Source organism: Protobothrops mucrosquamatus, unplaced genomic scaffold, assembly GCF_001527695.2.
Source record: "Protobothrops mucrosquamatus isolate PMUCROS unplaced genomic scaffold, P.Mucros_1.0 scaffold1296, whole genome shotgun sequence".
Lineage (NCBI taxonomy): Eukaryota > Metazoa > Chordata > Lepidosauria > Squamata > Viperidae > Protobothrops > Protobothrops mucrosquamatus.
The window spans coordinates 498,968-511,342 of NW_015387498.1; the positions used below are offsets into that span (position 1 = coordinate 498,968).

Here is a 12,375-nt window from a genome sequence, read left to right on the forward strand (position 1 = left end):
GTGTATTAATCCACCAATACTTAACTAGTTTGCCTAGTGTACACTCACACACATACACCTTTCATTGTGGTGATTATGGGACTGAGACCAAGAAGACCAAATCTATAGCTTAGAATGGATGACACATAACAATTGTATCCCAAAATACACATTATCCAATAAAGGTAAAGGTAAATGATAGCTTGTGGGCAGCAAGTAGAAGGAGGAATTAAATGATGACAGGAATGAGTGTCTGAAGGTTATCTGAGGCTATGGAGATAGGGCACAACATGACATTATCTTGTCCATTTCACATTGTGTACAGCTGATGTTTACTATGCAAGAAAATCTCTAAGTCACAATTCATCTCACTTTTTGTAGCATCAGCTTTTTCATGTATTCATAAGAAAGATAATGGATTTAGCAATATGGCATTACCCCAGATTAGCTTTCCCTGGTCAAAATGTGAAATTCACTTGTCTTTAGTATTTCATTTTCATAAATATTAGGTGTTTTTCTAAAATAATATGCTACTGCTGTTAGAAAGTTCTACTTCTATTATTTTTATTTTTTAAAATCTGCATAGCAGATTCCTAAATATGCCAGCTTGTTTCATAGTATATCTTTAGAGAATCTTAAAAGACCAAGTCTCAATAATATAGTGATACTTCAATAATAACACATTGAATATAACAAACAAAATGAGGTATCTTTCCATCACCCCTTAATATATATATATTAATAAAGTGACTATTAAATTGAACACTTGTTTCTCAAATATTGTGCACAGATACTTTGGTAAATTCAATCCGTAACTTTTTAAAATATAATTTATTTATCATACCTGTTTTCAGAAATATTAAAATATCGTAGAAATGTTTCTGTTCAAGATTGGTTTGAAATGATAGCTAAACCAGCAATTTCTTTACATAACATAAAATAAATTATTATTAACTACTTTCCAATAATAGATACTGTGGCAAGATTTTTCCAAGATCTGCAAATCTAACTCGTCATCTGAGGACACACACTGGAGAACAGCCATACAGGTACAAGATAAAGGAATTGGTGTATATCTGACAGGTGTGGGGACAGAAATAATCACGTATCTTTTATTTGTGAAAAATTATTATCAGTATTCTATATTAGAGTTGCTTCTTCAGCCTTTGACCACTAAAACTCACTACCAATCAAGTAGTAAATCAAGTTTTATTTACTTATTTTAAATCAAAGTTTTGGAATGTGCTCCATTAAGTATAATTTGCAATATATTGTAATTAATATGTACAGAAGTAGATTCCAGGGTATTCATCAAAATTTTATGGAATATTAGTAAGTCTCATCAAACAGCAGGACCGCCAACAAGCTTTCCAAAAATGGTTCCTATTGTTTATTGTGTAGCATCATACCTTTCTCTTTTAAACTACTTTTCTGCTGGTAAATTCTATCATTGGGCTTAACCAGGAGACCTCATGGAAATAAGACACATGGATACTATTCATCTATTGAAATAGGAAAAAAATCATTTTAATTGTACTGAAATTCTACTTCATGACATGAATGGGAAGGAACTTACCCCAGTCCTAAAAGAACAAAATATATTGGTATATGTTTTGCCTTACAAAGAAAGGAGAAAAAGCAGATTGGTTGATTTTCCTTAGTCCTGAATTTATTTGAGAAGTCATCTTTCATGTAATTTAATTCATGTTTTAAATAACGTTTTAAAATCTGTTATGCGCTTCTACTGCCTAACAGCCAGAAACAATTAGCCATGTAATGCATAATTTCTTCCCTCAATAATTGACTTAATGCACAAAGTAATAGAGATGTTTTGAAGTACAGGAAAAATAGACGATTGGAGAAGCGAGAGGATGATGTTGATGTAGACCGTTGGCTAAGTGCCAGCTAAACAATTTGGAATAGTTATAGTATGTCTTAGTAATGGCTTAAAGAGCAATACAGTAAAGGCTTTAGGGATTTCAAATCACTACAGAATATGAAAATTGATGCCTCTAGTACCCAAGAGATAGACTAAACTACTCATTTTGGCAAGATATTAAAGATTTGGATTGTTTATTTCTGCATTTGGGGAGATAATTGTATTTCCTCCAGGATTAGACATTGAAAAAAGCTAATTCTTCACGGGAGATTTTTTTTCATACAGTATAACATTGAATGGGGAGAAGAGTGCCATGCCTCCTTTATTCAAGTCTTAGAAGTTTCAGGTTTTCTTCTCAACGTGTTTAACTTTATCATATTGACAATGGCATGAAACAAAAATCTTATCTTTCTTTGTACATTCAAAGTCTTTGTACCATACTTTTTAACATATACAGTGGAAATATATTATTCTGTAAGTTATACATTTTTAAAGCTGTTTCTTCATTTAAGTTAAACTGAAAAACATTTTTATGCACTTTCTGCACATGTGTATATGTGTTTAAAAAGGGGGAGTTGAAGAGACATTATTTGCATAAAGTTATTGGAAATATTTCCAGCAAAGCTTCATGAGATGTGGGATCTGGGTATAATATCCCACAAATTGATTACTGGCCAATTTGGGAACAGCAGAACATTAAAAAATGAATGGGTATGAAAAAAGGATTTTTCTCTCTCTTTTTCAAAACTTTGTTTTGTGTCATCCAATAAAGCCTTTCCTGTAGAACAACAACAACAACAACAAACAGCTCTTCACCACACAAAATTAGCCTGTGGAATTCATCATCACAGCCATCTATCTATTAACTTGAATGGCTTTAAAAAAAAGGGATTGGATAAATTCATAGGAGATAGATCCTTCAAGGTCCATTAGTCTTGAAGACTCAATAATGTGCTTTGCTATGGTCAGGCATCTTCTATATGTGAGCACTGCAGGGACATCTGGCTGGCCACTTGAGAAAGAAAATGCTTTCATAAGATAGATCTTTGCTTCATCTAGCTGGGCTGTTACTTGTATTGGTATGAAAGAAAAAAAGTACATTTGTCCAGCATTGCCCTTTCTGACGGGAGTAGGTTCCAGCAGGATAAAATATTCAAACTATTTGGTGTTCAGGTGCTATTACTGCATTCATAAGACCTACCATGTGAATGAAGTGAACCTTGTGGGTATCTGGAAATAACATATTTTGAAAACTTCTGTTTTTATATCAATAGAGTATTGCTGGATTATAATGTATCCTTCCATATTTGATATTTATTTTCAGATGCAAATACTGTGACAGGTCTTTCAGCATATCATCTAATCTGCAAAGGCATGTTCGGAATATCCACAACAAGGAGAAACCCTTTAAATGTCATTTATGTGATAGGTGCTTTGGCCAACAAACCAACTTAGACAGACATCTCAAAAAACATGAAAATGGCAATATGTCTGGTATGTAACTAACTTCCCTTTTAATACCAAACTTCTTACTGAAGATCATGATTACAAAGAGATTGCCAGTAGCATTTTAATGATGTTGGAACCCACTCATTCCATCTCAAGAAAACTGCAATAATTTTCAGTTTTTTAAAAAAAAATCTGGAAAAAGAATTCTACCCTTGTACTGTTACATAGTCAATATAAAAATGTTAAATCTTTCTATAAAGTTATATAACTTTAACTTTCTATAAAGTTAAAATAAGATTAGTAGATTAGAAAATTCCTCCGTCATGTTTACATATTGGTTACATATTGGTTCCTTTGTATCTAGTTCTTGGTTAATTTTAATGTAATTTTTTTAGCACTTAATGTTGAATATTTTAATGTTTTTACAGTTCTTATTGTTTTATGTTATATTTTTATATTATTATAAGCCTTCCAGAGTTGCTTAACAGTGATATGGGTGGCAGATAAATTTAATAAATAAATAAATAAATAAATAAAGGTAAAACCTGAGATTGGATTTATACGTGGCACCCAAAAGCTTTGGGTACAGCTCCAAAACCTAGTCTAGAATTTCTTCCTAGTAAGAACTAATAGCCTGATAATATTTTTTTTTTACTTACCAACTATGTAGCACAAGAATAAGTACCATTGTGTAGATGTCTCCAACACAGTCAAGTCATTTGTGTATTATTAAATAGGCATGGACCTTTTTTTAGAGCAAGGAATTTGAACACAAATGTCAGATACATGTATCAAGTGTTCACAGTTATAAGTATACACTTAGTGATGTCTAAAAACTTCAATGAAATTTGGGTATTATGCTGTTAGTATGTGAGCTGTCCCTAATAGGATTTGACAGTCAAAAAAGGACTAATATATGTATGTTAAAGATGTTATCATCCATTTTATGGATCCCAGAATTCTTCCAAAGTGAATGGGGCTAAAGAATTTTTTCTCCTGCGTGTTGGATGGGTGGGTTTGTATTTTTTTAGGATTAAGAAATAAAACATGCATGTCAACCCATAAAACTTCCAGATTTGCTGGCACTGCTAACTCTTGAAGAACAACCTTTAACCTGTCATTCAAGCTTACAAAAATTATGCATCTTTCTTCTCCTCAAAAATAAATTTTTATCCATATATATTTGATTTTTTTTGTAAAGGTACTGCTACATCTTCACCTCACTCTGAACTTGAAAGCACAGGGGCTATCTTAGATGATAAAGAAGACTCATACTTTACAGAAATTCGGAATTTCATTGGGAATAGCAATCACAATAATTCTGAGGAAAGGTAAGATGTCCTTTTTCTATTGCTGGACTCAATCAATGACAGTCTTTTTCTGTCTGTGTCTTCCAGCTCATTTTTTTAAAACAATTGGGCAAAACTAAGATTCACGTTAAAGATGCTGGAATACCAGACATAGTTTCATTGGGCTGATTATACAAACTTTATAAATAGAATGTGCCTGTAAAATATAAGCCATACATTATTGTTCTTTCGTTATAAACCTGAACTCTCAAAACTAACTTTGTGTTATTCAAAACATTTCATCAACCTTTCTTTTACAGTTATAAAAATGTAGAACAAATTAATTTAAACTTTTTGTTCTTTTGTTGTATTTTCTATGTAGCCAAAGCAATATATTCTGATGTGACATTGCTAATATACAACTTGAATGTAATATACAACTTGAATGTAAGTTTGGATCTGCTTGATGGTTATCAAAGTAAAATGTAGTGATATTAGCAAAACAAAACTGTTAAATTCCAAATCAGAATCTGGTATTCTGGCAAGAAGTGTCCAAATATATCAACAACTTTCAGCTGTTTAATTTTCAAACTAGCTTAATATGAGAGAAGATTAAAGTTTTTCCCCAAAATCAGAATTGGGACTAAAATCAATAATGTCTTTGCAATATTTGTCTGTTTAATGGGCTTCCATGCATATTGCTTAGCCCAGGGGTCTTCAATCTCGGCCCTTTTATGACTCATGGACTTCAACTCCCAGAATTCCTCAGCCAGCATGCCTGGCTGAGGAATTCTGGGAGTTGAAGTCCATGAGTCATAAAAGGGCTGAGATTGAAGACCCCTGGCTTAGCCTTTCTGAAATTTCTATCAGGTTTTCAGTTTTGCACATCGGATCCAGGAATTAGAAATTGTTTTGGCTTGTATATAAAGTAGGGAGATATTTTTGTAACATGTAGAGTAGACCACAAAGTTGCCCTACAAAATTTCATCAACTGCAGATCTTATGAAATGTTAGGCTAAAATATTCTAGTTCTCTTTTAAAAAACGGAGATTTTTCTCCTCCTTGTTTCTCTTGATATGGCAGACTCTGTTCACAGCCAGTATTTCTTACAATACTTACCTCAGAATCTCTAGAAACATTGCTGCAGAAGACAATACATCTTTAATAAGGTGCTTGATTGCCTAGAAAAACAGAAAATTAGAACAGCCTCATGAAATATGATTATCAAGTTGAACTGTTGGTGGCTGCCTTATGTTCTGAGAACAGAATACAGAATAACAGAGTTGGAAGGGACCTTGTAGGTCATCTAGTCCAACCCCCTGCTCAAGAAGGCGACCATATACCATTTCTGACAAGTGGCTGTCCAGTCTCTTTTTAAAAGCCTCCAGTGACAGAGCACCCACAACTCTGAAGGCGACACATCAGTAATGAATAATTATTTCACACAAATGAAAATATATATCCCAATTCTCCCCAGTACTAACCTTTCTAAAGAATGTATCAACCATGTATGCTAAATACTATATTAATTCCTTACCTCATTATAAAACAATTTAGGAGGCTTTTCACCATACTTACTTTAGATTTGTAACCACATGATCACAATGCAAGCAGATTACTTTAAATCAAATTTTAGTCTTTCATACAGGTATATATATTCAGAGAAGTGTAACTGAGATTATGAGGATATGGTCTTGACTTCCCAAATAGCTTTCGGGATTTTTTTAGAAATTCTGTGAAATTTGTACATTTTAAAGGGACAGAAGGGAAACTTTAACTATGTTTGATTAACTATATTTGGTTAAATGTAATTGGTATCATATTTCATAGTTCAGTTTTGTCTTGGCACCAGCCTTATCTTTGCTCTGACCTTGTTTATTTTTAGAGTGATACACAGCTAATCCTTAGGTGGTCAGATGTGACCCTTGGCTACTAAAGTTTTTGATCTAATTGTTTAAATTTTTATAAAAATGTTTATCTTTAATAAATGGGTGTGACTATATCTGTATAGTTTTCACTGCAGAAGTAGCTACTGCATGCTATCAATCCCATTTCATGTTTCTTAATTATTTTTATTTTGGGATCAGAACTAATAGGCCTATATTGATGAAGACCACTCTTTGTACATTACATGCATATTGAAATTTTGTTCTCACATCATGGCCATGTTTTAGTATGTTTCACATCTGGTTTCAAGAAATCATTATTTTGGAAGATTCTACAAGAAGAAAACAGTGGATCTTTCAGTGTTTTCTTTAAAAATGTATCATTTTTAGATTATATTCAAAAGATATTTCATTCTTGGGGAATTAGGGCATATAAAAATGTAATTAGTAAATCTGGCTTTTTTTAATCATATGGTTTTTATTAGTTTGATTTAAATCCATGCACTTTTCACAACAAATAGTCTCCAACTGTTGAAATTTGCTGTCTGGCAATCCCTGATTTATGACTCATAATTCTTATGATTACCCAAAACATACTAAGCAGGCCACTTTGTTAAATCATGCCAAGAATATCCTCTATTATAAAGATGAGCAGTTGTTGCTGATCTTTCCATCATGATTTCTATATGCTTTGTAGCTTCTGTATTATTACTGGTTTTGGTTAATTTCTGACAATTTTTTTCTATGCTATAAATTAAGGAACAGCCATGAAGATACAAACTTTCTAAAAGTTTCTAAACTTAATTGTGGGCAGGGCTACATGATTTTGACAATAATGAGATAACTTCTTATGTGATTTCATTCTCTTTTGCCAGATAGATTAGTTATAGTGAAAACCAAACATAGTTACAGGAGAAATAACATTCTTTTTACATTTCAAAATAAGAATTTGGTTCTAGGGAATAGGTTGGGTACGCCTGAAGACTTCCGATTGACTGTTTATTTACATATTTAAGTTAAAATGAAGTAAGGCTAATCAGAGTTTATCTCTGAGGAAAACAACAGAGAATGATTCATACAACTAAATAATTAAATTCTTACGGTGTAATATTAAACAATGTCAACAATTCATGTGATTATTTCTCCAATCCATTTTGTATTATAATGTGCTTAAGATGATAGATTCTATTTTAACGTCAAAATATTTAAAATATACTTCACTGTCCCAACACAATGGACATTGCTAATTTCTGCATGGCAAGGTTTTACGTTAGAAGTCCTTCATACAAATATAAATGAGGTTATAGTAGTACTATTATAATGTATAATATTGCCATTAGTGAAAAAATCAAATTTGACTATTCTTCTAAAGTAATTCACTTTTGTGGCCCTCTACAATGCTGACATTGTTCCTGCTATTTCAGGTGGAAAGCAAATAGAAGACCTAAATTAGGGATATCACAGTTAAAATCAAGGATATTCCCACCCAAATCTCAGTTTCTCCCACTAATTTAATTTCAGCCCTTCACAAAAATGTCTGCTCTTCCTTGAAGACATTAAAGCACTAATAATTCATAGCTATTTCATGGCTCACCAAATATAACATAATTATATTCTTTAGGTTATATTATTATTCAGCAATGTGCATAAATTGTTTTGAACATCTTTCTGTGAGAAACAGTGCAGTATCAGACAGGTGATGAAATGAATAATTTCTCCCTTAACTTAGTGTTGAATGTGTTAGAAATTCTAATTTGAAGGATATAGTAATCTAAAAAATAGTCTATTACTCTAATATAATCTAATCTAAATCTAATCTAATTTTCCTCAATGTTAATTTCACAATTGTCAATTCAGATATGAATTAAATTTCAAAGAAATGCTGTCACCTTAATGAACAAGGTTGAATAGTGTGGATTTTAATTGCAGCAGACTTACTTCTTACTTCTGCAAAACAATTGTAGAAAACAAAGGTTTTATATTTAAAAACTCCCTATAGTTCATTTTGTATTGACTGTTCATTTTTACTTTTTGAAAGAATGAATGGAAGTCACTTTAAGGATGAAAAGACCCCAGTAGTAAGCCAGAATTCAGACCTTTTGGAAGACGAAGAAGCAGAAGATGAAGTAATGATGGATGAGGAAGATGAAGAAAGTGAAATAACAGGGAAATCAGTTAAAGAACTTGCAACAAGCAGCATATGTGAAGATCCCACAGAGGGTGACTTTGAAGAAGCAAATGCATTGGAAATAAATTGCAAATCTTCTCCTGACAGGTGGGTACTTATCTCGATAATAGAGTCAAACATGGCAGCAGCAGGGTGGGGATGGATGGGATCCAGAAGTACCTCCTAGAAAGTACCTGGGTATTATTGCATGTAGGTGAAAATAAAATATTCAGTTTCTTCAGTGACTAATCATTCTTGTGCCATGTAACATTATGAAGTGCTGAGATATGCGTCAATGTGCTGTATATACAGTATTTTACCAATAAAAGAGAATATTAGTTCAGGGTTGAACTGTGGGTTCCTTGGTGCGCTGATGTTACTTAGTTGGGTAATGAAACCTCTGCAAGAAAACAATCAAGAGAGCACCAAAGAACCTACAATGCAACATTCTTTTCTTATTATTCCCTGTCTTTCAAACTTTGTCCAAAAGGTAGCCTGTAATATATGACAATATATAAAAAAGTCATTCTCAATCAGTGAATCAAGTCAACAATGTGCAGTGTTACAGTGGGAAATTAACTGGAAAAGGGAGTATAAGGATTTTCATTTATGGAAATCTAAAGAAACTGTTTTTTTAAAATACATTTTTAATATGAACGGCTCTTAGTCTTCAGTAGACAAACACTGACTTGCGTTGTTAACTATGAACCTATATGAGGATGACTAATTATTTTGTCAATTTGCACAAAGGCTTAGAATACAGATCCTGTACTGTACATAACAAAAGGATGTTCCAAGAAGTGTGTGTGTTCCAGAGAAAAGTACTTATATTTAATTTTATTGAAATCAGTGATATGTTTAAACCTACGATGAATACAATCATTGACTTTAGCCTAGAACTACTATTAGTATCAGGAAGATTCAGACAAAATGTTTCAAAGTATATATATATATTTATATATCTTATCTTAATGTCTTTTTTATAGGTATAAAGAAGATGAGTTTAATAAAACTGGACTTTCTGCTTTGGACCATATAAGGCACTTCACCGATAGTCTCAAAGTGAGGAAATTAGAAGAAAACCAGTTCAATGAAACCGAATTGGCAGCATTCACCACCTCCCATTTGCCAGAAGACTTAAAACAGCCATTGCATCGCAAGTCCAAATCCCAGGTAAAAGTCCTTTGGGAAATGCAAAAGACGAACAACTAAGGAAATGCAATTAGCAGCCTAATCCAGATGAAATCAAAACATTCAGACTGAGAATAAGGACTGTATGATAATAAACAGCCAAGTATTTTATCCATCTCCAAAATCAACTGCTTAGGGACGCTTGTGGGAATAAAGGGTTCTCTTTCTTTGGTCCTCTCTCCTGCAGTAAAAAAATATATCCCCAGTTTGGCATCAGCATTAATTCTGATGTTTGCTAAACCATACAATGTGAAAACATTTTAGTCATAGGTTTTAAACTGTCCTATTGTAGGACAGTTTAACTGTCCTATTGTAGGACAGTGTAATAGTTACTTCCAGGAAGTAAATTGAGAATTTGTTCCTATTCCATGAACTGAAATGGTTAGATTCTCAGCATTCCCATTCCATGAAGAGTTAGATCCAGTGTTCGTTTCACCTTTTTTATGTATCCAATGGTGGGATTCAAATACCTGAACAACCGGTTCTATTATGTCAGTGTTTCTCAACCTTGACAATTTTAAGGCATGTGGACTTCAACTCCCAGAATTCCACAGCCAGCATTGCTGGCTGTGGAATTCTGGGAGTTGAAGTCCACATGCCTTAAAATTGTCAAGGTTGAGAAACACTGTATTATGTGATGCAGGCCTGGGCCTTCGATGCCTAGAATGGACTTCCGGAAGTGGCATCATGCATTTCCGGTGGGCCGTTCCAGGCCTGGAAGGCCTCCTCCAGGCCTCCGATGCCTAGAATGGACTTCCAGAAGTGGCATCAACGCACTTCCGGCGGGCTGTTCTAGGCCTGAGAGGCGTCCGAGGCCTAGACTGGACTTCCAGAAGCCAGCTGGTTCTCCAAATTCAGGTAAATTTAACTATGGGTTCTCCCGAACCGGTGCGAACCGGTTGAATCCCACCACTTTATGTATCTTACAGCTAGCATATTTAATAATGTGTAGCGCTTGCAGTTTTTCTGTCCCAAAGCTTCCTTCAGTAGGCCCTAATAAGAAAATGATGTGTGATACATAAGCAAGACCCTTTCCCAAATAGTCATAAAGCATGATCATAAAAGCGAATTGCTACCCCCAAACTCCTTCTTGAGCCACTCTGCAAATCTTCTTCAATCAGCTAGATATCTCAGTCACATAACAATCCCAAAATTAGAAGGGTCTTTTTTTCAGTCAGTTTCAATGTCCTGCCAACAGCTGTTAATGAAAGAAAATACCCAAAAAATCCCCTTCAAATAGAGATTGTGTCAATGCAGTGGAGGAATAATTGAATTGATGGAACATATTATTCTGTACTGTTCTCTCAATACTCACCAAGAATTATTATTTCCATTCTTTGCTAAATATCCTAATTATTCCAATTTGTTTTATCTCAAGCTGTAATTGTCATATCAAGCTGATCTTATTTCATTGACCACAGCCAAGTACTGTGGTGCCATAGTGTTAACAGCGACTCTTGTGTTTTATTTGCTAGTCTATGACAGAATAAAAGATTGATTTGAATTAAGTTGCTATCAATGAGAAAATTGTGGATCTACACACTATTGTTATTAATTTTTAGAATTGTTTTCTCATTTCTATTGACCTAGGCTTACGCTATGATGCTTTCACTCTCCGACAAGGACTCTCTACACTCTTCGTCCAACATGTGGCACAGTATGGCTAGAGCTGCTGCGGAATCTGGTGCCATCCAATCCATTAGTCACGTATGACATTGTCAATCGTTAACTGGATTGGGACTAAGTCCGAACTAGCAACAAGGCTCTTTGCTAGAAGACTAATGACTAAAAAGACTGCAGAGCAGAATGCCTTAGAAATCTGACAGGTCACGTTTAAAGTCAGGTGACCTTAAACTCAATGATTTAAAAGAAGAAGAAGAAAAAAAAACTATTTATTCTCAATATTTTGTTTTGCACAGTGAAGGCAGCTGCTGACATTTTGAGGATCAATGCGACATTCAGAAAAGATGGATCAAATAGACCTTGATAGAAAATATGTGTCTTCCACTCCACCTGTTTGGGGAGGGACTTAGGGGTTAAGATTCTATTGCTACATATTCATGAGCACTTCACTCAACTACAAAAATTGTTTCATTCATTGGGGGAAAGGGATTGTTCTGTTTTCTTATAGAGCAGTCGGAGACGGGCTTTTCTCTACAGTCCACCTCGTTTTTGCTTCATGCATTTCAAGCCACAAAGGAAGACAAAGCCTTTGTACGCCAGCCATTAACCTAGAACTTAGTGGCAATATCTTGTCCTCTCTTTAATTTTGCCTTCTGAATTACACTATAAAAATAAATTGAATATAGAGAATCAACAGGAGATGATAATGTAAGACATCTATGTATATTGTAAAAAACCCCCACAAATCTGGATATTCAGTAATCCTAGGAAGTGAATCTTTCAGCATCTTACTTACGATGGACCATGGTCATCAAACATACCACTATAATTCAATGAATGCTTCCCTATTATTGTAAAGGCATTTTTAATTTTAGACAATCACGTCATTGCATGTTTTCCCGTTGTTCATGT

The 12,375-nt window shown here is 33.9% G+C and overlaps 1 protein-coding gene across 2 annotated transcripts in view; it reads left to right on the forward strand.

Moving 5' to 3' along the window:
* MECOM (MDS1 and EVI1 complex locus) overlaps positions 1 to 11,702 on the forward strand; it is a 77,712-nt gene extending 66,010 nt beyond the window's left edge. For both annotated transcript variants that reach the window (XM_015821288.1, XM_015821287.1), the window contains 6 exons: positions 951 to 1,028; positions 3,183 to 3,352; positions 4,509 to 4,638; positions 8,521 to 8,757; positions 9,636 to 9,822; positions 11,431 to 11,702. In XM_015821288.1, coding sequence (XP_015676774.1) covers positions 951 to 1,028; positions 3,183 to 3,352; positions 4,509 to 4,638; positions 8,521 to 8,757; positions 9,636 to 9,822; positions 11,431 to 11,553 — 925 coding nt within the window. In that variant the 3' untranslated portion in view covers positions 11,554 to 11,702. The remainder of the gene's footprint in view (positions 1 to 950; positions 1,029 to 3,182; positions 3,353 to 4,508; positions 4,639 to 8,520; positions 8,758 to 9,635; positions 9,823 to 11,430) is intronic.
* Positions 11,703 to 12,375: the final 673 nt, after the last annotated feature.